The sequence below is a fragment of the Hemitrygon akajei genome, chromosome 3 (assembly GCF_048418815.1).
Source record: "Hemitrygon akajei chromosome 3, sHemAka1.3, whole genome shotgun sequence".
Classification (NCBI taxonomy): Eukaryota; Metazoa; Chordata; class Chondrichthyes; order Myliobatiformes; family Dasyatidae; genus Hemitrygon; species Hemitrygon akajei.
Window position 1 is genome coordinate 85,158,103 of NC_133126.1, and position 27,393 is coordinate 85,185,495.

The window sequence follows — 27,393 nt, forward strand, 5'->3', positions numbered from 1 at the left end:
AGAGACTCCCACTGTATTGTTGGAAAGATGGTTCCATGGTCAGACCCAGTGATGCAGAAGGACTGGTGTTATATTCCTAAACTGGAATGATGCACAGTTTGGAGGATAACCGGCAGTTGTTGGTATCCCCATGCACGTGCTGCTCTTGTCCCTCTTGATAGAGGCTACAGACTTGGGAATTGTCGATGGAATATTCTGAATGAATTTCTACATGGTGTAGACTTTGCACACTGCAGCAACTATGTAGAATTTGTAGAGTTAATGGAGGCATGGGTGCTGGGTATGTTTCAGGCAAGAAGCAACTTGATCCAGGATGGTGTTGAGCTTCTGAAGAGTTATCCAGGCAAGTGGAGAATATTCTTTCACACTCCTAACTTTTGACAATGGAGGGATGTGTAGCGACCTATTCTAACCAAACCAGATTGCTGCTGCTGGCGATGCCCATGGATTTGTCGTACTTGTATGATGCTCCCTCAGCCACAATAATGATTGTTACAAAAGCCAAACCCTTTATTCCAGCCTTTATTAGCAATTGGCAAGCATACAAACTTGAAGCAATAGAACTTAAGAATACTCAAGTGTAAGTTAAGCGTAATAGAGTGGTCAACAGAAGATACAATATTTGTTGGCCCCCCAACTGCAAACTGCCACAAACAAAGCATGAAGACTTCGCTTTTACCATGCTCCCAATCATGTGATTAGTTACCGTAATGAACACAATAAATGCACTACCTAGAATACACTGGAGATAAAGAACAGGTGCATGGCTCCTACATGGTGTCAGAAGGTACATTACTCACCAGAGGATATCTAAGCTCTGACTTGCTCTTGTAGACACTGTATTTATGGAGTTAATCCAGAAGAGTTTCAGGTCAATGCAGTAAATATTGATTATATGGAACTTAGCTTTAGTAATAGCATTGAACATCAAGGATAGATAGTTGGTCCACTCATTTGGATGTTACTTCCCATGGGTCATCTCATGTCTGAATGTTGTCTGGGCCTTGCTTCATGCAGCCATGGGAAGCTTCACTGCTGAGGAGCTGCAAGAAGAATTTAACAATGTGATGAATGAATTACAGGCATAGACTGAATTCGGTGAACTCTGACATCGTAACCACTTCTCATACATGGCTGGAGGATTGGGCGGCACAGTAGCGTAGTGGTTAGCACAGCGCTTTACAGTTCCAGTGACCCGGGTTCAATTCCTGTAGCTGTCTGTAAGGAGTTTGTACGTTCTCCCCGTGACCGCATGGTGCTCCGGGTTCCTCCCACAGTCCAAGGGCCTCCCGGTTGGTAGGTTAATTAGTCATTGTAAATTGTCCCGTGATTGGGCTAGGGTTAAGTCAGGGGTTACTGAGCATCGTGGCTCAAAGGGCCAGAAGGGCCTATTTCGAGCCATATGTCAGACCCCACTTGGAGTACTGTGCTCAATTCTGGTCGCCACACTACAGGAAGGATGTGGAAACCATAGAAAGGGTGCAGAGGAGATTTACAAGGATGTTGCCTGGATTGGGGAGCATACCTTATCAGAATAGGTTGAGTGAACTCGGCCTTTTCTCCTTGGAGTGACAGAGGATGAAAGGTGACCTGATAGAGATGTATAAGGTGATGAGAGGCATTGATCATGTGGATAGTCAGAGGCTTTTTCCCAGGGCTGAAATAGCTAGCATGAGAGGGCACAGTTTTAAGGTGCTTGAAAGTAGGTACAGAGGAGATGTCAGGGGTAAGTTTTTTTACACAGAGAGTGGCGAATCAGTAGAATGGGCTGCCGGCGGCGGTGGTGGAGGTGGATATGATAGGGTCTTTTAGGAGACTCCTGGATAGGTACATGGAGCTTAGAAAAATAGAGGGCTATGGGTAACCCTAGGTAGTTCTAAGGTAAAGACATGTTCGGCACAGCTTTGTGGGCCAAAGAGCCTGTTTTGTGCTGTAGGTTTTCTATGTTTCTGTAAAAGATAAATAATAAATATCCTGGGTTTTAACATCCACAGAAAATGTAGAGGAATTAGATCTGCTTGGATTCCATGCCTCCTTACTTTCTCAATAAGCCTTGCATGGGGTATGTTGTCAAATGACTTGCTGAAATCCATATGCACTACACCTACTGTTCTACCTTCATCAACATATTTAATCACATCCTCAAAAAATTCACTCAGGCTCGTAAGGCATGACTTGTCTTTGACAAAGCCATGCTGACTATTCCTAATTATTATGCCTCTCCAAATGTTCATAAATCCTGCCTCTGAAGTAAGACTCACTGGACTATAATTTCCTGGGCTATCTCTATTCCCTTTCTTGAATAAGGGAACAACATCTGCAACCTTCCAATCCTCCAGAACCTCTCCTGTCCCCACTGATGATGCAAAGATCATTTCCAGAGGCTCAGCAATCTCCTTCCTCACCTCCCACAGTAGTCTGGGGTATATCTTGTCTGGTCCTGGAGACTTATCCAACTTGATGCTTTCCAAAAGCTCCAGCACATCCTCTTTCTTAATGACTATATACTCAAGCTTTTCAATCTGCTTTAAGTTATCCCTACAATCACCAAGATCCTTTTCCATAGTGAATACTGAAGCAAAGTATTCATTAAGTATCTCTGCTATCTCCCCCGGTTCCATACACACCATTCCACTGTAACACTTGATTGGTCCTATCCTCTCACGTCTCATCCTCTTGTTCTTCACATACTTGTAGAATGCCTTGGAGTTTTCCTTAATCCTGCTCGCCAAGGCCTTCTCCTGGCCCCTTCTGGCTCTCCAAAATTCTTTCTTAAGCTCCTTCCTGCTAGTCTTATAATCTTCTAGATCTCTTTTATTACCTTGTTGGTCATGGCCTTAATTATTAAGGGTCCTATCCTTTGAATAACGAAGATTTAACAAAAGCAAGACACAAGCAAAGACAGTTGGGTAGAATTAGAGAAATAGAAATTGAATTAGGCTTCAGAGTTTGAGAGCTGTAAAATAGTATAATACATATATTCAAAGATTAGACAAGCAAAGATAACTGGTTTTAACGGAGACTATTTTCTCATTGAGACAAGCTGGGAAAAACTGAAAAATAGGATAGCTCTTTTAGTAACAAAATATACCAAACATAGTAACGGGCAGGCTATACTGAATTTGGTAATGAGCAGTGAACCTGGTTTTGTTAATATTCCAACAGTGCATGAGTATTTATATGCTACTCATCATAATATTGCTGAGTTCAATGTAGCGTTTAAAAAAAAGAAATTTGTAACAAACAGGTAACAGAAATCGAGATTATAGCAAGTCTGATTTCAACCCCATATGACATACACAGTCTACATAAATGAAGCAAAGCTATGCATGGGTATATGATGCCAGATTGACAGAGTATTTTGAAAGAACATTTGATTCAACATCGAAGGAGGGGCAGGAAAAGAACAGCCATGGATATGACACTACAAAGAAAAGCATGAATAGCTCAGGTTGTAAAATTGTCGTACAATTACTGGAAATGCAAAGAACAAAGTGACGTGGAATACAAGAGATTCTACAGATGCTGGAGTTCCAGAGTAACACACACAAAATGTTGGAGTAACACACACAATCCAAAGAAACACACACAAAACGTTGGAGGAACTCAGCAGGTCAGGCATCATCAATGGAAAAGAACAAACTGTCGATGATTTGGACCAAGACCCTTCTTCAGGACTGGAAAGAAAGGGGAAAGAAGCCAGAATGAGAAACTGGGGGGAGGAGAAGGACTACAAGCCAGAAGATGATAGGCGAAACCAGTGACATGGAAGATGTGTACAAAAGGAGAGAAAGAAATTACAAGGAATATTAAAATCAGAGCCTATTGTGTAGGAATTAAGGTACAGAAAAGAAGGGAGGAAGGGTGTTAAGTATTATGACCCCTTTGAGATCTGTTAAGAGTGATGTTATGAATGACATTGAGGAAATGCAGGCAACATTCGAGGGAAAGGTAGGATCGTAAGGAAGCCAGTGTTGACCCAGGGTAGTTTGGCGTAACCTCTGAGAAATACTGCACCAGAGCTGAGGCATGCCAGATGCAATGTCATACCATAGCTCCTCTGCCTTTACAGAAGCATTTGGAAAATCTCTACAGTATAGGAGCAGGGGAATGTGACCAACGTCATTAAGACAGTGATTAACACTTTGCTGTTTTTGGGAGTATACTGGACATAAGTTGCAGCAATAATTCTGACAGTACACGAATAACTTCAGTTAAGAATGACTCATTTGATGATGAAGGAACTTTGAATTTATGTAGCACCTACCATAACCCTGTGATATTTCCAAATTTATCCAAGAAATCTTCTCTTGCAGAGGTGCCAAGGAACCCTTGTCGGATGAGTTGTGGTAACAGAGGCCAGCTGAACATGAGCTCATGTCGATGCGAGTGCCTGCCGGGATTCACTGGAAGGTATTGCCAAGGTAAGAGAAATGGCAAAGAGGGGCCCAATTTTCTCCTCAGATGGTGCAAACGGGTTGTGCAGCGGCTGTTGCTTCTGTCTCACTGTTCCCGACGCCTGGATTCAATCCCAACCTCAGATAGTGTCCGCATGAAACTTGCACATTCTCCCTGTGGTCACGTGGGTTTCCCCCGCATGCTGCAGTTTCCTCCCACGTCCCAGGGTACACTAGTAAATGACTAATATAAACCACCCCGAGTATAGGTAAGTGGCAAAATAATCACGGGGAAATCGACGAGCATGTTATAGAGAATAGGACCGATGAGATTGGCTTGATGAGAGCCAGCATAACCTGGTTGACCGAATGGCCTCCTATATTGTAGTAATCAAATAGATATGTGTTTATTTTCATCATTTCACAACCCCAGATCTTGGTAAGCTCCTTGTGAATATTTCATTTCACTATTAAAGAGCAGGAAACTCTTACTTTGAGCTTGGTCAGATCCTCCAAGCACATTTATGGTAGTGACCCGATAATTGATCTGTTGGTGACAACTGATGGTGAAAGAATGCTTGGACCCAGGGAGGGCTTCCTTGCTGTTCCAAATTAAAGCCAAGGGATCTTTTACCTCAGTGAGGCCTCAGTTTAATGTTGTATCAGCAGGCTCATGGAACACATCTACCTGCAGTTTCCCCTCCAGTTCGTGCACCATCCACACCTAGAAATGCTGGGGTCGTCTATTGTGTCCCATGCTCTGATGTGTCCTCTACATTGGTGAGATCCATTGTAAACTGGGGGGGGGAGAGGAGGCTGCTCCATCGAGCACCTCCGCTCCAACTGTCAAATGCAGAACCTCCTGGTGGCCAAACATTTTAATTCCCATTCCCATTTCTGTGCCAATGTGTCGATCCATGGCCTTCCCTTGTGCCAAGATGAGTCCACCTTCCAGGTGGAAGAGCAACACCTTATATTCCATCTGGGTAGCTTCCAATCTGATGGTATGGATTTCGATTTCTCCTTCTGCGGTGATCAAATTCCAACCCCTCCCCTTCCTCTGTTCGCCACTCTGATCTTTCACTTCTACTCACCTGCCCATTACTTCCCTCCTGGGTCCCCTCCTCCTTCCCTTTCTCCTCTGGCCCACTCTTCTCTCCTATCAGATTCCTCCTTCTCCAGCCCTTGACTTTTCCCACCCACCTGGCTTCATCTATTATCTTCCAGCCAGCTTCTTTCCCCTACCCGCCCCCCCCACCACCATCTTATTCTGGCACCTTTCCCCTTCTCAGTCCTGAAGAAGGGTCTTGGCTCAAAATGTCGACTGCTTACTCATTTCCATAGATGCTGCCTGACCTAGTGAGTTCCTCCAGCATTTTGTATGTGTTGTTTTGGATTTCTAGCATCTGCAGATTTTTCATGTGTGTCATTGCTATTCCTTGTATTGTTCTGAAACTCCTCCCCAGCTATAGTGTGGGAGTACCTATGTCAAAAGGACTGCAGCTCAGAGGCAAGTGGGGATGGGTGGCAACACTGACATTGCCAGTGGTACCAACGTCTCGAGAAAGCCAGGACGTTGTCCTTGTATTTCTGGACACGGCCATGATTCTAAACTCTTCTGACTCCAAGTACCACCCATTACATGTATCTGATCCGAAATGTTTAATCTATTGATTGGAATTCAAAAATAATAAAACTTGACAGAAAACGGTTTGTTTTAGACAATAGACAATAGGTGCAGAAGTAGACCATTTGGCCCTTCGAGCCTGCACCGCCATTTTGAGATCATGGCTGATCAACTACTATCAATACCCGGTTCCTGCCTTGTCCCCATATCCCTTGATTCCCCTATCCATAAGATACCTATCTAGCTCCTTCTTGAAAGCATCCAGAGAATTGGCCTCCAATACCTTCCGAGGCAGTGCATTTCAGACCCCCACAACTCTCTGGGAGAAGAAGTTTTTCCTTAACTCTGTCCTAAATGACCTACCCCTTATTCTCAAACCATGCCCTCTGGTACTGGACTCTCCCAGCATCTGGAACATATTTCCTGCCTCTATCTTGTCCAATCCCTTAATAATCTTATATGTTTCAATCAGATCCCCTCTCAATCTCCTTAATTCCAGCGTGTACAAGCCCAGTCTCTCTAACCTCTCTGCGTAAGACAGTCCAGACATCTCAGGAATTAACCTCGTGAATCTACGCTGCACTTCCTCTACAGCCAGGATGTCCTTCCTTAACCCTGGAGACCAAAATTGTACACAATACTCCAGGTGTGGTCTCACCAGGGCTCTGTACAAATGCAAGAGGATTTCCTTGCTCTTGTATTCAATTCCCTTTGTAATAAAGGCCAACATTCCATTAGCCTTCTTCACTGCCTGCTGCACTTGCTCATTCACCTTCAGTGACTGATGAACAAGGACTCCTAGATCTCTTTGTATTTCTCCCTTACCTAACTCTACACCGTTCAGATAATAATCTGCCTTCCTGTTCTTACTCCCAAAGTGGATAACCTCACACTTATTCACATTAAACGTCATCTGCCAAGTATCTGCCCACTCACCATCCAAGTCACCCTGAATTCTCCTAACATCCTCATCACATGTCACACTGCCACCCAGCTTAGTATCATCAGCAAATTTGCTGATGTTATTTTCAATGCCTTCATCCAAATCGTTGACGTAAATCGTAAACAGCTGTGGTCCCAATACCGAGCCCTGTGGCACCCCACTAGTCACCACCTGCCATTCCGAGAAACACCCATTCACCGCTACCCTTTGCTTTCTATCTGCCAACCAGTTTTCTATCCATGTCAATGCCTTCCACCCAATGCCCTGAGCTTTGATTTTACCCACCAATCCCCTATGTGGGACCTTATCAAATGCCTTCTGAAAATTGAGGTACACTACATCCACTGGATCTCCCCCATCTAACTTCCTGGTTACATCCTCGAAAAACTCCAACAGATTTGTCAAGCATGATTTACCCTTGGTAAATCCATGCTGGCTCGGCCCAATCCTATCACTGCTATCTAGATATGCCACTATTTCATCCTTAATAATGGACTCTAGCATCTTCCCCACCACCGATGTCAGGCTGACAGGTCGATAGTTCCCTGTTTTCTCCCTCCCTCCTTTCTTAAAAAGTGGGATAACATTAGCCATTCTCCAATCCTCAGGAACTGATCCTGAATCTAAGGAACATTGGAAAATGATTACCAATGCATCCGCAATTTCCAGGGCCACCTCCTTTAGTACCCTAGGGTGCAGACCATCTGGACCTGGGGCTTTGTCAGCCTTCAGTCCCATCAGTCTTCTCATCACCGTTTCCTTCCTAATGTCAATCTGTTTCATTTCCTCTGTTACCCTATGTCCTTGGCCCATCCATACAACTGGGAGATTGCTTGTGTTTTCCTTAGTGAAAACAGATCTAAAGTACTCATTAAATTCTTCTGCCATTTCTCTGTTTCCCATAACGATTTTACCCAATTCATTCTTCAAGGGTCCAACATTGTTCTTAACTATCTTCTTTCTCTTCACATACCTAAAAAAGCTTTTGCTATCTTCCTTTATATTCCTGGCTAGCTTGCGTTCGTACCTCATTTTTTCTCCCTGTATTGTCTTTTTAGTTAAGTTCTGTTGTTCCTTAAAAACTTCCCAATCATCTGTCCTCCCAATCACCTTAGCTCTGTCATACTTCCTTTTTTTTAATGCTATGCAATCTCTGACTTCCTTTGTCAACCACTGTGGCCCCTTTCCCCCCCTTTGAATCCTTCCTTCTCTGGGGGATGAACTGATTTTGCACCTTGTGCATTATTCCCAAGAATACCTGCCATTGCTGTTCCGCTGTCTTTTCTGTTAGGCTATCCGTCCAGTCAACTTTGGCCAGCTCCTCCCTCATGGCTCCACAGTTTCCCCTGTTCAACTGCAACACTGACACCTCCGAGCTGCCCTTATCCTTCTCAAATTGCAGATAAAAGCTTATCATATTGTGATCACTACCTCCTAATGGCTCCTTTACTGCAAGATCGCTTATCAAATCCTGTTCATTACATAACACTAAATCCAGAATAGTCTTGTCCCTGGTCGGCTCTCGTACAAGCTGTTCCAAGAATGCATCCCATAGGCACTCTACAAACTCCCTATCCTGTGGTCCAGCACCAACCTGATTCTCCCAGTTCACCTGCATGTTGAAATCTCCCATAACTACTGTGACATTACCTTTGCCACATGCCAATGTTAACTCCCTATTCAACTTGCACCCAATATCCATGCTACTGTTTGGTGGCCTGTAGACAACACCCATTTGGGTCCTTTTGCCCTTACTGTTCCTCAGTTCTATCCACACAGACTCTACTTCTCCTGACCCTATGTCCCCCCTTGCAAAGGACTGAATCTCATTCCTCACCAACAGGGCCACCACACCCCCTCTGCCCACATTTCTGTCCCTACGATAGCACGTATACCCTTGCACATTCATTTCCCAGGTCTGATCTCCCTGCAGCCATGTCTCCGTTATCCCAACAACATCATAGTTACCCATTCGCACCTGGGCTTCAACCTCATCTGCCTTATTTCTGACACTTCGTGCATTCAGATATAGAATTTTTAGCCCATTTCTCCTCTCTCTGTATGAATCGCTGCCTATTGTGCTTAACCCAGCTCCCTAAATTCCCATCTGGCTATACGCCCCTAGAATTTTGTTGTCCTTCCTAAATTTACTAATTCTTTCAACACATTTAACTCCATGTTCCGTCAGACCATCCCTCTGTACATGTGTCCTCCTTATCACTTGTTCCGCCTCACCTTTCTCTACTACACTCTTAATATTCCAGAACAGGTCCCCACCTGTCCTTTATTCTTCATCTCGCTATCCTCTCTCATATTCTGGATCCCCGCCCCCTGCAAATTTAGTTTAAACCCCCCCCCCCCCCAAGAAGCACTAGCAAACTTCCCTGCAAGAATGTTAGTACCGCTCCAGTTCAGGTGTAAACCGTCCCTTCGGAACAGATCCCACCTTCCCTGGAACAAAGCCCAATTATCTACAAACCTGAAGCCCTCCCTCCTGCACCATCCTCTCAGCCACGTATTAATCTTTATAATCTTTCTGTTCCTTGCCTTACTCGCACGTGGCACAGGTAGCATTCCTGAGATTGTTACCCTGGAGGTCCCGCTCTTCAGCTTCGCACCTAACTCCCTGATCTCCCTACGCAGGAGCCCCTCACTCATCCTACCCACGTCATTGGTGCCTACATGGACCACAACATCTGGATTCTTGCCCTCCCTCTCGAGAATAACCTGCACCCGATCTGAGATGTCTCAGACCCCGGCACCAGGGAAGCAACATACCATCCGAGACTCCCGATCTTTCCCACAAAATCTCCTATCCGCCCCCCTGACTATAGAATCCCCTATCAATACTGCTCTCTTCTCTTCCCTCCTCCCCTTCCTAGTCGAGGGTCTAACCTCAGTGCCAGAGACAGGACCACTGCAGCTTGTTCCTGGTAGGTCATCCCCACCAACAGTATCCAAAATGGTATACTTATTTTTGATGGGAACGGCCATTGTTTTACTGGAGTTTGGCCGATGTTCAGGGATCTGCTCCTAAGTGAGTGGGAATAAATTGAACTATTGCATGTCTCCCATTACTCTGGTGCCTGTTCTTTCTCCCAGTCAGGTGCAGCCTGCAGTGTATTCACGGCAAGTACAGAGAAGAGGAGTGCTCCTGCATTTGTGACGTGGGATATGGCGGTGCACTGTGTGGGGGTGAGTCCTGACTTTCGCAGCAATCTACAGACTGAAGAGAGAACAAAACTCACTGAGTGAATTGCAGTGACAAACACCTGTCAGTCAGCAATTGTTCATGGATGGCATCTGCTTGGACGCAACTCAACTGCTAGGCCCAGTGTTCAGTTCAGCGTTTAAATTAGAATTACACTGAAGTGTTACAAAAGCCAATAGAATGGTTTGAGGTGGAAAGTTGAGGTTATGCTTAAGGATTAAAGTAAGGCATCGGGGTGGTATTAGATGTTACAATTAGTAATTAAGATTAATCTTGGGTTTTATGATTAGAGTTAGAAAGTCAGGTACCCAATTTCCCTCGGGATCAATAAAGTATGTCTGTCTGTCTTATGTTTGAAGGATTTTAAGAGAACAGCTTCAGATTTGGAGTGATGTGTTTTAAAGGTTTTGGATTAGGGTCTTAGTTTTAGAACTATTGTTAGCTTTAGAGGTTAGGGCTAAATCTCAAAAGGCTTTCTCTATGTCACTGATTTAAAATAAGCATCGGCTGACATGTATCCCTTCATATACAGTAGATTCTGGTTAATTGGGACGCATTGGGCCCAATTTTGGCCCAATTTTGCATTTTGGCCCAATTAGCTGAAGTTTCATGGAAATAGGTATAAAAAAAGGCAAACTACTGTTTGTAACAAATAATGTATTTATTTGGAGTTGGAGTAAGAAAAAATGTATTTATATGAAATACAGAACAAATTAGAACACTAGCAATACTACTACAGTAATATAAAATTGTATACTAGTTCCTAACAGTTATCGATGAAGGAATTCGTCCAGTGTACGCTGCCGTGTAGGGTAATTTTTTTGGCTAGTGTCAAATCGTTTTGCGGCATCTTGGCAAGGGTCTGAAATTTTTTTAAGTCAAAATAAAAAATAAAACTATCAAATATCGCTGCTTTTTAAATTGGCGTCTGCCAGCCGAAATGAATAACATAACACAAGCACACACAACTGATACTATTTAAAAACTGTTTGCTCTAAGTATGGTGTAGTGTCTAATAGAAAGTGCTAGGCAACTGTCTTCTGTCCCAATTAAGCGGTATTGTGTCCAAAATAAACAAAGGGGATCCCAGCTATTTTCTTGATTGGTTTTTGTTCTTTAGGAATTGTCCCAAATAAACAGCTACTCCAGTTAATAGGAATCCACTGTATTCGTGGAGTCCTCTATTTGCCAGTCCTGATTAAGGTCTTGACCCAAAATATTGTCTGTATGTTTCCCTCCATTGATCCCCGAGCTTCTCATTCCTTCAGCTTTATTTGTGATTTCCTGCGTATGGGGTAGTTTGACATCCTGAATAGACCAAGATATGAGCACGGCAAAAAAACACTGTTTGTAGACTGTGTAAGACTCCTGTCCATAATTCCTTTCACTCCATTTGAACTAGTAGTCAGCGGGCCTCTTCACTGTTGACTGTAAATGTGCTCACTGAATTAGAAGTGCTTGGCATCCTGCAGTGGAATGGTTGGTTCCCACAGAGCTGTTCACTGATTATTGTATTCAGAATGCAACAGCTCTGAGCCCAAGGTAAAGAGGACTGTGGATAGTCAGTCATTTCTTTATGGAAGGTCAGTAACTAAGCTGTACTAAAATAAAATATTAAGAATTCTGTTTGGAGACTGGAAAATTAGGAAAATGAGGAGCACCTCACTCCAAAAAAATGTGGTGGAGGAACATACAACTGCAGCATCTGAAATACATTTGGATAGGTACATGGATAGATAAAAGTCTAGTAGACTGGACAAACACGAAGTGCAGGAGGAACTCAGTAGGTCAGAGAGCATCTATGGAGAAGAATAAACATACCATGTTTCGGGCCGTGACGCTTTATCAGGACTTAAGTTTTAAATCAAGGTTCCTAGCCATTTTTTATGCCATGGACAAATACCATTAAGCAAGGGGTCCATGGACCCCAGGTTAGGACTCCATTTTAGAGGAATATGCAGGCTACTAGACAAATGGACAAGACATCGTGTTTGCCATTGATGAGTTTGATTAAAGGGCCTGTTTTCATGCTTTGTAACTCTTTGACTAACTCTAGCTAAAAAGCTATTAGGCTAAATACAGACATAGTTAGGCAGTATTTTCTCAGATGGAAGAACATTCCTCTCCAAACGAAGGGTCTCAACCCATAATGTCAACTCTCCATTTCCCTCCACAGATTCTTCCTGACCCATTGACTTCACTCACTCCATCACTGAACTATTCCCATGACCTATGCACTCACTTTCAAAGACTCTTCATCTCGTTCTCGATATTCATTTCTTCTAATTATTATTTTGTATTTGTTTGTTGTCTTTCGCACATTGGTTGTTTGTCCATCCTGGTGGGTGTGGTCTTTGATTCTATTATGGTTCTTATACTTACTGAGTACGCCCACAAGAAAACAAATCTCAAGGTTGTAATTGGTGACATATATGTGCTTTGATAACAAATTTACTTTGAACTTTGAATTTTGAACTTCCTGGATTGTTTTGTGTGTTGACTGTCCAACCTTGCTGGTTTGTTGCAGTATCTGACTGCTGCCACCAGAGGGCTCTCAGAGAGCACTGGCTCTGGCTGAAGACAGCCTGTGTGACAGCTCCTGCTGTCAATATTTAGCAGGAGGACAGTCAAACATTAAACAGCTTTCTGTTTGCCATCTGTACTCTGCCACATTGGCCAGACACACATGGTGCAGAGTGTGTCGGGTGGGTTAACAGATCAGTAAGTAATTGAATGAATGCATTGCAATAAGGCTAACATCACGTCGTCCAGCAATGACTTGCATCCCCAGGTCCTCCTCAGATGTATTACTAGTCAATGTTTGATTGAGTCATGTGGAGAGAGGTCAAGACAGTGGACAAAAAGCAAAGCCAAAGACCTAGGGTGTAAAGGGCAGAGTGAAAAGTTTTATTTTAAAATCCAGAGGACTGAAGGTACAGGAATCACTGATGGAGTAATGGGGCATTCATTAGTGACTTTACAGCAGATTCAGCAACAAGAGAGGCTATTCTTTCCACAGTGTCCTCTCTTTGAGGGAATAGCAGATTACCTTATTGGCTAAATGTATTTGAAAGATTAACTGCACCTAGGCTAAGGGGAAGTTAAATTCAAGGACCTCAGTATTAATTTGTGCCTGGCTTTCCTTTCCCAGAAAAAATGGAGTTTCCATTCCATACTTGTGATATGCGGATCGACGGGGACTGCTTCATGGTATCTCCAGAAGCAGATACTTACTATGGAGCCAAGAATAAATGTCAGGTAACAGACCTGAATAAATCAAATACAACATTGTCTCAGGAAAATTTTGTATTTAGCCTCCTCATCTCTCTCAAGGAGAGATTGATGCAACAGTGCGGAGGGAAGTTGTCTAACAGGAGTATTTGATGAGATGGTGCTGAAGGACTGATGGGGCAGCTTAGAGGGAGCTTTACTCTGTATCTGACCAGGGTAAGGTAACTAGAAGTGTTTGATGGGACAGTGTAGAGGGAGCTTTACATGGTACCCAACCAGTGCCCCGGGATTTCTGATGGGACAGTGGAAAAGGAGATTTATTTGGTAGCTAGCCTCTAAAAAAAATGGTTCTGTCTCAATTCTGCTCATCCGACCTGGAAGGTTTAGTGGTCAAGTGTTGTCCATTTTATCTGCTGAGGGAGGTCTCCACCATCATCCTGGTAGCAGGGTACATTCCACCCCGGCTAGCCTCAGGCAGACACTGGTGGAGCTGAGCACCTTGATCAGCACCCACAAAGAGCCAGGAAGACACCTTCATGTCTTCCCTATCATCGTGGGAGATTTCAACGAGGCCAGTTTGAAGAACTGGAACCAGAGGTACCAACACACCTGACCACTGTTACACCACCATCAAGAATGCTTACTGAGCCATCCCATGCCCGCACTGTGGAAAGTCTTTCTACTGCCAGCATACAGGCAGAGACTGAAGACTGCAACACCAGCTGTGAGGACAAGGAAGGTGTGGTCAAGGGAGGCAGAGGAGTGCCTACAGGACTGCATTGAGCCAGTGGACTGGGCAATATTCAGGGATTCAACTTTGAATCTGAATGGATATAGCACAGTTGACACTGACTTCATCAAGACCTGTGTGGGTGAGTGTGTACCTTTGAGAACATAGCGGACACACACAAACCAAAAGCTGTAGATGAATCAGTAGCTGCTGAGGGATAGTTCTGTGGCATTTAAGACCAGTGATCTAAAACTGTACAAGAGGTCCAGGTACAACCTACAGAAGGCTATTTTAGTAGTAAAACAACAATTCCTATTGAAGTTAGAGATGGAGTTGGATGCATCTGGTGCATCTGGTCAGCTCTGGTGGGGTGTGCAGACCATTATTTCCTGCAAGGTGAAACCTAACATCGTGAATGGCTGTGATGTTTCACTCCCAGATGAGCTCAATGCCTTTTATGCTAGCTTTGAAGGGGAGAATAAAACTACATCTGGTGACCCTGATCTCTGTCTCGGAGGATGACGTCAGAACATCTTTCAAGAGGGTGATCTCTCACAGGGCATCAGATCCTGATGGTGTACCTGGTAAGGTGCTGAAAACCTGTGCCAACCACTGGACATTTTAGTCTCTCACTGCTGTAGTAGGAGGTTCCCACGTCCTTCAGAAGGGCGAGAATCGTACCAGCGCCCAAGGAGAGCTGTCAATGAGGTTTGCCCAATTGCATGCACGTCCACTGTGAAGAAGTGAGTTGAGCGGTTGGTCATGGCCAGAATCAACTCCTGTCTAAGCAAGAAACTGGACCTGCTGCAGTTTGTTTATTGCCACAATTGGTCTACAGCAGATACAGTCTCACCAGCTCTCCACTTGGCCTTGAATCATCTGGACAATAGTAATTGATTACAACTAAGTGTTCAACACAATCATACCCTCGTTTCCAATCAAAAAGCACCGAAACCTGGGCGTCTGTACCTCCCTCTGCAACCAGATCCTTGACTTCCTCACCAGGAGACTACAGTCAGTGTGAATGAGAAATAACATCTCCTCCTCACTGACAGTGGTGCATGTCAAGGACACGTGCTCAGCCCACCACTCTATTCTCTCTATACCCATAACTGTGTGGCTAGGCACATCTCAAACACCATCTATAAATGTGCTGATGACCCAGCTGTTGTTGGCAGAATTTCAGATGGTGGCGAGGAGATGTGCGGGAGTGAGATAGATCAGCTGGTTGAGTGGTGTCAGAACACATTGCACTCAACATTAGTAAGACCAAGGAATTAACTGAGGACTTCAGGAAGGGAAAGTCATGGGAACTCCTACCAGTCCTCATCAAGGGATCAGCAGTGGAAAGGGTGAGCAGTTTCAAGTGCCTGGGTGGCAACATCTCTGTAGATCTAACCTGTGCCCAGTATATTGATAAAATTACAAAGAAGGTACAACAGTACCTATATTTCATTGGGAGTTTGAGGCGACATGGTATGTCACAAAGACTCTAATAGATTTCTACAGATGTGCTGTTAAAGTCCCCCATGATAACAACCCTGTTATTCTTGCACCTTTCCAAAATCTGCCTCCCAATCTGCTCCTCGGTATCTCTGCTGCTACCAGGGGGCCTATAGAATGCCCCCAGTAGAGTAACTGCTCCCTTCCTGTTCCTGACTTCCACCCATACTGACTCAAAAGAGGATCCTGCTACATTACCCACCCTTTCTGTAGCTGTAATAGTATCCCTGACCAGTAATGCCACCCCTCCTCCCCTTTTCCCCCTCTCTATCCCTTTTAAAGCACTGAAATCCAGGAATATTGAGAATCCATTCCTGCCCTGGTGCCAGCCAAGTCTCCGTAATGGCCACTACATCATAATTCCATGTATGTATCCAAGCTCTCAGTTCATCACCTTTGTTCCTGATGCTTCTTGCATTGAAGTACACACACTTTAGCCCTTCTACCTTACTACCTTTACACCCTTTATTCTGCTTCTCTTTCCTCAAAGTCTCTCTATATGTTAGATCTGGCTTTACTCCATGCACTTCTTTCACTGCTCTATCGCTCCGGGTCCCATCCCCCTTGCAAATTAGTTTAAACCCTCCCGAACCATGCTAGCAAACCTACCTGCAAGGATATTGCTCCCCCTCGAGTTCAGGTGCAACCTATCCGATCTGTACTGGTCCCACCTTCCCCAGAAGAGATCCCAATGATCCAAAAATCTAAAACCCTGCCCCCTGCACCAACTCCTCAGCCACGCATTCAACTGCCATCTCCTCCAATTCTTACCATCGCTATCACGTAGCACTGGCAGCAATCCTGAGAACGCCACCCGCGAGGTCCTGTTCTTCAGCCGTCTGCCTAGTTCCCGAAACTCACACTTCAGGACCTCATCCCTCTTCCTGCCTATGTCGTTGGTCCCAACACGACTTCTGGTTGCTTTCCCTCCCGTACCAGGATGTCATGCACTCGGTCAGAGATATCCCGGACCCTGGCACCCGGGAGGCAACAAACCATGCGGTGTCCTTCTCACGTCCACAAAATCTCCTGTATGCTCCCCTGACTATAGAGTCCCCAATGACAACAGCTCTCCTTTTCCCCATCCCATCCTGCTGCACCACAGGGTCAGACTCAGTGCCAGAGGCCCTGCCACCGTGGCTCACACCTGGTCGGTCGTCCTCACCAACAGCATCCAGGACGGTAAACTTATTATTCAGGGGAATGGCTACAGGGGTGCTCTGCACTACCTGTCTACTCTCCTTCGCTTTCCCCCCTCTGACTGTCACCCAACGACCTGTTTCCGGCAGCCTAGGTGTGACTACCTCCCTGTAGCTCTCATCTATGACTGCCTCATTCTCCCTTATGAGTCAAAGGTCATCCAGCTGCTGCCCCAGATTCCTCACACGGTCTTCCAGATCGCCCAGCCGCATGCACTTCTGGCAGATGTGACTCTGCGGGAGAGGGGAGTTCCCCCAAGACTGCCACATCTCACAGGAGAGGCACATCATCGTCTCAGGATACATTGTAAAGACTAACTGGGAACAAACTCGTCCTCCGCCTCTTCTCGTCAAAGCCTCAAATCTCCACTCCTTCACTGGCCCACTGACTCACTGGCTGCTTTCCACAGGCCGCTCAAGCTACAACATTGTGGGCCGAAGGGCCTGTAATGTGCTGTACTATTCTATGCTGTGGGGAGCATTCTAACTCACTGCATCAGCGTCGGGTGTGGAGGAGCCACTGCACAGGATGGAAAAAGGCTGCAGGAGGTTGCAGCCAGCTCCATCATGGACACTAGACTCCCCTGCATCAAGAACATCTGCAGAAGATGGTGCCTCAAGAAGATGGCATTCATCATTAAGGACCCCATCACCCAGGACATGGCCTCTCCTCATTGCTACCCAGTGGAATGTAACACACTGCCTTTCCAGGGAGAGCTGGGCATCCACGTATCCTCTGAAGGAGGACGGGCAGTTGGCTCAGGTATTAGCAGCTGCTGCTCCTGACCTATGAAGTGAAAGTCGAGTTTATTGTACAAGATCATGCTTTTACAGATGCAATGAAAAACATTCCTACAGCTTAGTCACTGGCACCTAGAATCAGATGTACAACGTCCTGCTCTACTGTGGCTAAATACAGCTCCAATGCCATATTCAAGTTTGCTGACGACACCACTGTCGTCGGCTGAATCACAGGTGGGGACGATTCGACATATAGGAGTGAGATTAAAAATCTGGCTGAGTGGTGCCACAGCAACAACCTCTCACTCAGTGTCATCAAGACCAAGGAAGTGATTATTGACTTCAGGATGAGGAAACTGGAGGTCCTTGAGCCGGACCTCATTGGAGGATCAGAGTTGGAGAGGGTCAGCAACTTTAAATTCCTTGGTGTTATTTCCGAGGACCTGCCCTGGGCCCAGCACGTAAGTTCGATTATGAAGAAAACAAAGCAGTGCCTTAACTGCCTTAGAAGTTTGTGAAGATTCGGCATGATATCTAAAACTTTGACAAAATTCTAAAGATGTGTGGTGGAGAGTATATTGACTGGCTGCATCATAGCCTGGTATGGAAACATCAATGAATTGTTCCCACAACCTATAGACTCACTTTCTCGATATTTATTGTTTATTTATTTATTTATTATTTCTTCTTTCTTTCTGTAATTGCACAATTGGTTGTCTTTTGCACACTAGCTGTCTGCCCTGTTGGTGCAGTCTTTCATTGATTCTGTTATGGTTATTTATTGAGTATATCTGCAAGATATAGCTGAGCGAAGGGCGCTGAGTAGGCTACGGTCAATTATGGAAAACTCTGAACATCCTCTACATAGCACCATCCAGAGACAGAGAAGCAGTTTCAGCGACAGGTTACTATTGATGCAATGCTCCTCAGACAGGATGAAGAGGTCAATACTCCCCAATGCCATTAGGCTTTACAATTCTACTGCCAGGACTTAAGAACTTTTTAAAAGCTATTATTAATGCTTTTTGAGATAGTGATTTAGATGCATATCATATTTTTTACTGAGTTAAGTATTGTATGTAATTAGTTTTGCTACAACAAGTGTATGGGACATTGGAAAAAAAGTTGAATTTCCCCATGGGGATGAATAAAGTATCTATCTATCTAAGACAGTGAATCTCAGGGTAGTATATGGTGACCTATATGCACTTTGATAACAAATTAACTTTGAACTTTGATGAGAAAAACAAGTAATGTAATTTCTTACAAGAAAGAACACAATTATAACAAACCATATTAGTGTAAAGTCGTCACAGTTTTGCTTTGCTAATGAGGTGATTAAATTTATGCAAATTGGTTCAATGGCCAAATGGTTGAGGGAAGTAGCTGTTCTTGAACCTGGTGCCTTGTGGGACTTGGAGCTTCTGTACCTCCGGCCTGACGGTAGCTGCAAGAAGATGGCATGGCCTGGATGATGGGATCTTTGATGGTGGACATTGTCTCGTGCAGATACTGCTGAATGTGGGGGAGGGATGTGCCTGTGATGTATTGGGCAGAGTCTGGACTCCCTGCAGTGTAAATTCCTGTGCATTCAAATGGCCACCTCAGCCAGACCCCGCAGTTGACGGGTGAGGAGATCGGGCAGCAGCTGTCGAGGGATTCGTGGCCATCCCCAATCCCACACTGAGTGTCCAAGGGTAGGGAAGGTGTGTCTGAAATGAAACCAGAACTTGTGGAACAGCATTTACAGATACTCTTAAAAGGGGCTGCAGCCTCTTGCTTTCTACATATGAATGGAACACTGACACCCCCAGGCAACAGACATAGTAGGTGGCCTGGGAATCTGTCACCAAACCTAGAAAGGTGTCACACTGACGGCTCTGTGCTACACTTACCACCCCAGGTCCCTGATTCCTGATGTAAAGTGGGGGGGGGGGAATGTGATGGTTATGTACCTGCACCCCATCCCCCCCACTGCCCACCGCTGCCAGTTGGCACAACGAATAGATCACCACAGACTGCAGAATAGTCCAGGTCAGTCCATATAGGAATTCCACCTCCCCCATGAAATAGAACAAAGAGTATTTCTGAAAAACAGTTCCTGTTGTGTGGAGCCAGCTCCCGATGGAGATTCCGGGGCCTGGACCGAATGAGGAATCCCAGCGGAGCAGGCTTCCGCCTGGATGGAGTCACCCCCACAGCTGGTGATCCCACCTGACAGCCAGGAGTGACTGATGGGACAGTGTAGAGAGAGCATCGCTTTGTTTCAAATCCGTGCTGTCTATGCCCAGGCGGGTTTGTTAGGGCCCGGGCCGTGCAGAGGGAACTGTACTTGGTTTTTAGCCACTTCTCCTTTTCAACCTGTCCCCTAATTTATGCAATCCTGCTCTGGCAGTATTTGATGAAGAAGTATGCCATATACTTTATTCCATACCAGTGTAGGGTGCAGAACTGCACTCAGCTCAGGTCATTTATCTGGCCTGAGAGCATTGAGTGGGAAAGTAAAGTGGGTTGTTTACCCTGGATCTAACCTCAGCACTACTTCATAAGTAACTAAAGCTAGGTTTGATGGAACACTGTAGATATGGCATTATATCTAGCGTGGATCTGATCAAGAGCTTTAGAAACACTCTGTAGGCTGGAGCCTCATTTGTAATTGACATTTGAGTGTTTCTGACATCTGCTGTTTTCGTAATGAAGTAATCTGATGTTCCGAACAGGTTATATATGAAGAGAAGAACCACCCCCCCCCCCCATGTTCTTAGCCCACATTGATTAAAGTTCAAGTACGCTCCATGAGAAATTTTAAGTGATCAGCTAAGTTTGTATCCAGCATATGGCATGCCTAGATTGACCTGTGGTGATGCACTCTGTGCTCTGACATGTTTGCCAACCTTTCCTGATTCCTTATTGTTCTTGTGTTTCTGTCCAGGAGCGTGGCGGGATTTTAGCACAAGTCAAAAACCAGAAAGTACAGGATATCCTGGCCTTCTACCTGGGGCAGCTGGAGAACGCCAATGAGGTTACCAACCCTGACTTTGAAACACGCAACTTCTGGATTGGTGAGCTGCTGGGCTTAGGTTATCTGCCGGACGGGCGCTATCCGCATAGTTCCATTCCATTGCTCTCACTGTCCACAGCTTCAGCGATAGTGAATGGCAGGGGCACTGGGGGATAAAGGTTACTGAGTGACGGGGGGGGGGGGTGATAGTTGGATTAATAGAAGGGAGATACAGTCAGTGGCATAGTTTGGCAAGGAGAGAAGATACTGAGTGACAGGGTGAGAGAGAAAAATTAACACCATGGAGATACGGTCAGCATCAGAGGGAGAGGGGTTACTGATTGAAGGAGGGAGCTAGATTAACACCAGTGGAGATTTCGTCAATACTGCACGATGCTGGGGGAGAATGATTACTAACAGGGAGCTGGATAAAGGTGGTGATTGAATCACTGAAATAATTTGATCATTTGCTACTTGTAGGCTTAACATATAAAATGTCGAAGGACTCGTATCGTTGGGACACCGGGGAGATTCCCTCCTTTTACAGCTTTGCATTTGGGCAGCCGGATAATCAAGGGTGAGTTCAGCAACCAGCGCCTCTTTTAATAACTCTCCACTGCCTTGAGTGAGCTCACAGCTTTGTGAATCATTCTGCTGTAGGCACTTATTACCAAGTGCGGGCTTTGCTGTTGTACTGGGGAAAATGGAATCCCAGTGTCTAGACTGGGCATGGACCTTCCAGTATTGTGAGACTGACAGCACTTTGCAGCGTTTGGGCCAGAATTAATCCTAGTTTTAACAGAAAAGGAACATTCAATGAAATTCAGTTCAATTCCTGTTTAATTGTCATTCAGCCATATATGAATATTCATGACTACAGCCAAACCAGACAGCGTTACTCCAGGGCCAAGGTGCAAAACACATTACCAACAGTCACACACAGCACAAAGCACGCAAGGCACGTGTAAGATAGAAAGATACAGCCGTGCAATATAAGATTTCAAACTTGAGCCATCCAACACCACAGAAATATGCAGATGACCACAATAGAGCTTGTCTTCTGCCAAAAGAACACTGGGGGGGGGCAGTACCGACTCTGGCTTGGAGGCCGCGGCACAGCAGCCGCGGTGGAACACACCGGCTCTGACAACTCCCTCCTGGCAGCTGTAAACAGGCGACACTGAGGCTTCAGGCCCTGAGTTCCATTGAATGCCGCAGAAAACTGCAGTCGACCACAATAGAGCTGGTCTTCTGCCGAGCGAACACAGGCGGGGGTAGGGGGGCAGCACAGCCTCCAGCCTGGATGCTGCAGCTCATTGGCTCCAATGCCCCTCTCCTGGTGGCTGGAAATAGGCTATACCGTGGCTTTGGTCCATGCAGCTCCCCTGCTAGCCGCCCCTGCTCACCGCCAGAAAATCAGTGAATCGAACTTGTGGTATACCACATTAACGATGTCCAAACAAGCTTCGCAATCACAAGAAAAGCAACCAAGACGGTTACTCGCTATTAGACTGTAAGCCTCCGTTGACTCAGACAGCAGCATGATGCTCAGCTCCTTCGTTTTCTCGGCCAGCGAGCAACTCGCTGATGGGGTAGACCTGCACTGCTTTAAGTCGTTAATGTATAGCAGTATCTTGCTGCGACTGAACGTGCTGCCATGCTACCAGAAATCCTATTGAGATTTAAGACTATACTTGCAGAAGCAGTACAATACACTGCACAGCCACTGTTGTCACGGTTACATCACTTTTACAGTGATGGGATATGCTGTCATTTACATATTAATACAATGCACTTAGACGCACCTGGTGTTAATTGAGTAGAATCGCTGTGCAGAGCATTCACATTAGTAGAACAAAACCAATAATACGCTCATGCAGGAATGGAATACAGGTTTCCCCCGCTATCCGAAGGTGCTCCCAGACCCAAAAAATAACCTACCAAATCAAACCAAATAACATGAACATAGTAAAAGCAGAAATGATATGATAAATATACAGCCTGTATAAAATAGAAATATTGTATGTACGGTGTAGTTTCACTTATCAAAATCGGGAAGACAGCAGGCCAAAATCGATGTGGAGATAAAAATTGGCATATACACGCCTACGCACGTACACGCATGCGCACGTACACGCCTACGCAGTACATGGATACACATGTACACGCATGTGCGCACAAGGCTTCACGGTCATTGTAGTCTTTCTCAGGGTAAACACACGTATAAAGCGAGCGTCTTTTTTTGTAAAAGCGAAAATCCTCTTTGGTTAGCGAAAACAGGTACTAATGTAGGTCTTTCGTAACAGCAAGCTGTCGTAAAGCGAACGTTCGAAAAACGGGGGCCACCTGTAGTGTCTGTGTGAAGGACAAAGTGTCTTTTCACAGCAATGGAGCTACCTCCGTGCATGGCGTTTACTGTCCTGGAGAACTGGACCTCTGCACAATATCCGCAGTAATGGAGCTTCTTACTCTATGCTGTATTTTCAGTACTAAGTTGCAGCATTTACAGTACTACCGTACAGGAACCAGGTCCCTGTGTAGACAGTATGTGCAATATTGAAGCAGTGCCCATGCACAGTACTTACCACAATGCAACCCTATCTTGACGTAGAGTTTTGTACAACAGTGGAGGAGTGCCAAGAACTTATAGTAATGTAACTATCTTCATGCATAATGGAACAGTGTCTGGTGCTCATTATTTATTGTGATGGACCTGCATATAACTTGCTGGCAGTATTGTCCTTGTCTACATTGTTTACAGTAGAATGTCTGAGCATTATGTGACCGCAAATGCTCTTTAATGGGACAGTAATGTTACAAGGCAGAGTATTTACAAAATACTCCCACATTGTAATTGCTGTAATGACTCTCTACAATCTTAGCAGCTGTGCTTCCTTGCACAGTACTCACCATAAGGTCCCAGGCCTTTTTTTTAAATTTCAGCTTTTGTAGATAAAATCTTTGCAGCAATGACTTTGACCAGTATCTTCAGTGATTGATGGTGCTCGGAACAGAGTTACTGATAATATCATTGTCCTCAATTCAGTGATTACAGTGTGTAATAGGACAGTTTACCCAACACGGTACCTACAAAAGTGGAACAGTCCCCTTAAACAGTGAAGAACCAGGGAGGGTATCTTATGTATTCCTTCAGTTCATTATCAAAACCCTGTTTTGTTTGAGCAGGTTTGGAAACTGCGTCGAGCTGCAAATCTCCAGTGCATTTAATTGGAATGACCAGCGCTGTAAGACTCGTAACCGATACATCTGCCAATTTCGTGAGTATTGGCGTTGGGTGCACTCACGCAGTGGTGAGGTGAGGTGTGTAGGTAGAGGTTTGGTATGAGGGAATGGAATTTGGCAACAAGCCACTTCCAAATGCCAAGTGCCTTTAATCCCAAGGGAGCTGTCTGTGTCATTAGGTCTTGATAGTTCACGTGGGCCCAATCAATATGTAGCTCGACATGAGGTCTTTTCAATGAGATTAGAGCCTGACGTGATTGGCCTTCTAGTTGCCAAGGTCCACGTCAGTGATTCAGTTAACCCAAGTTTCTGGGTGGCCACGATTTTACTCCTTCATAATTACTTTTCTTTGCCATTAAAATGCTGTCACTAACTCATCCTAAAACATTTCAAGGGGGTTTTAAAGATGGAGAATGAGTGGCATTATGAGAAGTCTAAATCCTCCTTTTTAAAGGGAATCTACCCTTCCAATTCTAGGCAGCTGTTGACTATAAACCAGTATCTGTCCCCACATCGTGTCTAATCAGTAAACATGTTCCTAATTGTGTTAGCATTGTAAAAGTGTTACAGGCTTTAATCCATTAAGATCATCTGGCAGTTCAGCTCAATGCCAATCTTGGCTGTTTCAGTAACACTCTTGCTTAAGAGCGAGTCCCCAACATGTGAGTTGATATGTCTACCTAATGCGCCAAATACAGGAAACAAGCAGATGCTCCAGAGCAGAATCAGGACATCAGCTTTCTCTCAGATTATTTTTATTTATTTAGAAATACAGACTAGAATAGGCTCTCCAGCCCTTCGAGCCGTGCTGCCAGCAACCCTCGATTAAACCCTAACCTAACCACGAGACAATTTACAACAAACAATTAACAATGTCCTTCCTTCACCCCCCCCCCCCCACTCTCTCTTTGAGTACATCTTTGGACTGTGGGAGGAAACCACACCTTCCATGGGGAAGATCCTTACAGAGGATGCTGGGATTGAACTCCGCACTCCGAGCTGAAATGGCGTCACGCTCACCACTACGCTGCCCTGGACCAGGCGGCTGAGAGTGACATACCCTGCAGCATCCGGTGACCTCGTGCTGTCTCTGTTCTGGGGACAGGAGGGTTGCTGTCTGCGTTGCGCTTACTCCTTCACGCGTGACTGACCAGCGCAGGTGAGTGACCTCTGTAGCCAGTGACAGTGATCAAGTTTGAAATTATTGTCATCGGCATACATACCCAGGGTATAAACAAGCTGGGTGAACTCAGCAGGTTGGGCGGCATCCGTTGAAACGAGCAGTCAGCGTTTCGGGCTGAGACGAAGGGTTCCGGCCCAAAACATTGACTGCTCGTTTCAATGGATGCTGCCCGACCTGCTGAGTTCATCCAGCTTGTTTGTATGTGTTGATTTGACCACAGCATCTGCAGTGTTTTTTGTGTATACCCAGGCTATAAGCACCAGAAAATAATCAGATTTTTGCAACAGCGGCAAGAAACATAAAGCAATGTACATGTAACATAAACCAGTCTATACTTTATGTTTCCAGGAGAAGAGCATGTCGCGCTGTGGGAATGAAGGATCGAGTCAGATGTGTTTCCACGAGGGAGTAAAGAGGCCACCCTTCACTTTGTTCCTGAGCTCCACTAACCACTACAGTAGTTTAGTGACTGGGATCGTAGGTTTGCAATTGTGTTGAAAGTCAGGTTTATTTTGTGGCTAATTACTGTTCCAGTCCTCTTGAAATTGGGCAGGTACTGTACTTTGGATTGTAAACTCTGTTATTAATGTACAAAGGGACTTGTTCCAAAGGAAAGGAGTATTATGTAAGAGGTCCTGGTGTTGTTCTGATATAGGAAGCAGGGTTACTGCAGTTTAGTGATCTCCTAGGTAGAGCATTGTTAAAGCCAATATTCATCAGAGTGCCAGCTCTCAGGACTATCTTGCTGATGAATACTGGGGTGGAGGTCAATGCCTGACGCTTGCACAAGGACACCTCCTGGTTTTGGTCGTGCCCGGTTGCCCAGACCCTTGCCACAGGGAGAACAGGAGTGGAATCTGCTGTGTGAGTAGATGGGTTGTCTTTCACTGGTCCGCCGTTGCTTGCCTGGTGGTAGGAGCCCCTTTTGCTTTCTTATTTTGCTGAGACCGAGATGCTCCCGAGTTCAAAATTCTGGAGTTTGGGTTGGGAGGATGGGAAGGTGGCGGGTGAGGTAAAGATTCACCTTAAAAGATGTGTTTCATCTTCCTCCCTCCAACCCCCTCCCCACTCCTTCTCTGGGTGCATTAAAATCTAAACAAAAATTGCAGATGCTGGCAATCTGAAATAAAAGCAAGTGCTGGAAATGCTCACTGGTCAGACAGCATTTTTGGAGAGAGATGTGTCTGGCCTGGTGAGTATACATAGCTGCACTGTGGGATCTGCTGGTGTGGAAGCATGATCCTCGCCCCTTCCAGCTGGAGCTGCGTTGTCATCTGCGATACATCGAAAGGGCAGGCTTACGCACACTGAGAAGACTGTACCAAACCACTATTCAATAAACTAATGAACTGAATGTCGTACACTATGTTGTATGTATAGCAGGCCTCTTTAATGGTCAGAAGGTGTTAAAATCTTATAAAAGTAACTAGATTGATATTGAAAATGGTACTGTGCAGAAATTCACCACGTTGCAGCCATTTCCATCTTTACTGAAAACCGAACTGACAGTGATTGACATGTCAAGGAGCAGAAGGAACTTGCCAGGATCCATTTGACTGGATATCCCTTGCCTTTTCATCACATCCCCAAATCATGTCTATGTCCAGGACTCCACCTAATTGACTCTCAAACTCATCTGGTCAGTGGCCTAGAGTTGGTACACGGCATCTGAACACATCTTGCTGAGTTGTTTCTCTCATAGAGTTATGGAGTGCAGGAGACACTGAACGAGGCCTGTAGCCCATTGTGTCCATTCTGGTATACTGGCTACCCAACCTAATCCCATCTTCCAGTGTGTTTGATCCGTAGCCTGACAGGTCTTTGTGTTGTTTAAATGTGGTTAGGGTTTCTCACCTTGAGGCACTGAGTTCCAGTCTTTCATTGGCCATTAAGTGAAAACACATTTTCTCATCTTTCCCTTAAATCGCTTTAAATTTTTGATGCCTCAGATCAAGGAAACAGTTCCTTCAAGTTTATTCTGTTTATGTCCCTGGCCCATCTAGTCTTTCCTTATTGCTAAAATGTCCATGTCCTGGAAATATCTTCATGAATCTTCTCTCCACCCTCTGTGGTGTAGTCATCGAACCATGTAATGTGACCAGAACTGCATAAGGTACTTAAGTAGTATCTTAATCTAGAATATCCAGCTGTAATCTAGAATATCCAGCTGTTCTTAAATTCTGTATTTTACCTAATAAAGGAAGGTTTTCCATATGCCTTCTTAACCACTTTGGTGACCTGTTCTGCTTTTTAAAAAAACCTAAGGGCACATTAATTCTATTGTGTTTCTTGTATTTACTGTGATTGCCTGCACGAAAAGGAATCTCAGGAATTTATATGGTGAAATTTATGTACTTTGATAATAAATTTACTTTGAACTTTGA

General features: G+C 45.0%; 1 protein-coding gene across 1 annotated transcript in view; it reads left to right on the forward strand.

The window, feature by feature from the left end:
* The window catches only part of LOC140725168 (C-type lectin domain family 18 member A-like), a 71,030-nt gene extending 43,637 nt beyond the window's left edge, over positions 1 to 27,393 (forward strand). Inside the window, exons 6-12 of the mRNA XM_073040268.1 lie at positions 4,317 to 4,424; positions 10,070 to 10,162; positions 13,330 to 13,436; positions 20,515 to 20,644; positions 21,064 to 21,160; positions 23,770 to 23,861; positions 25,358 to 27,393. Coding sequence (XP_072896369.1) covers positions 4,317 to 4,424; positions 10,070 to 10,162; positions 13,330 to 13,436; positions 20,515 to 20,644; positions 21,064 to 21,160; positions 23,770 to 23,861; positions 25,358 to 25,386 — 656 coding nt within the window. The 3' untranslated portion in view covers positions 25,387 to 27,393. The remainder of the gene's footprint in view (positions 1 to 4,316; positions 4,425 to 10,069; positions 10,163 to 13,329; positions 13,437 to 20,514; positions 20,645 to 21,063; positions 21,161 to 23,769; positions 23,862 to 25,357) is intronic.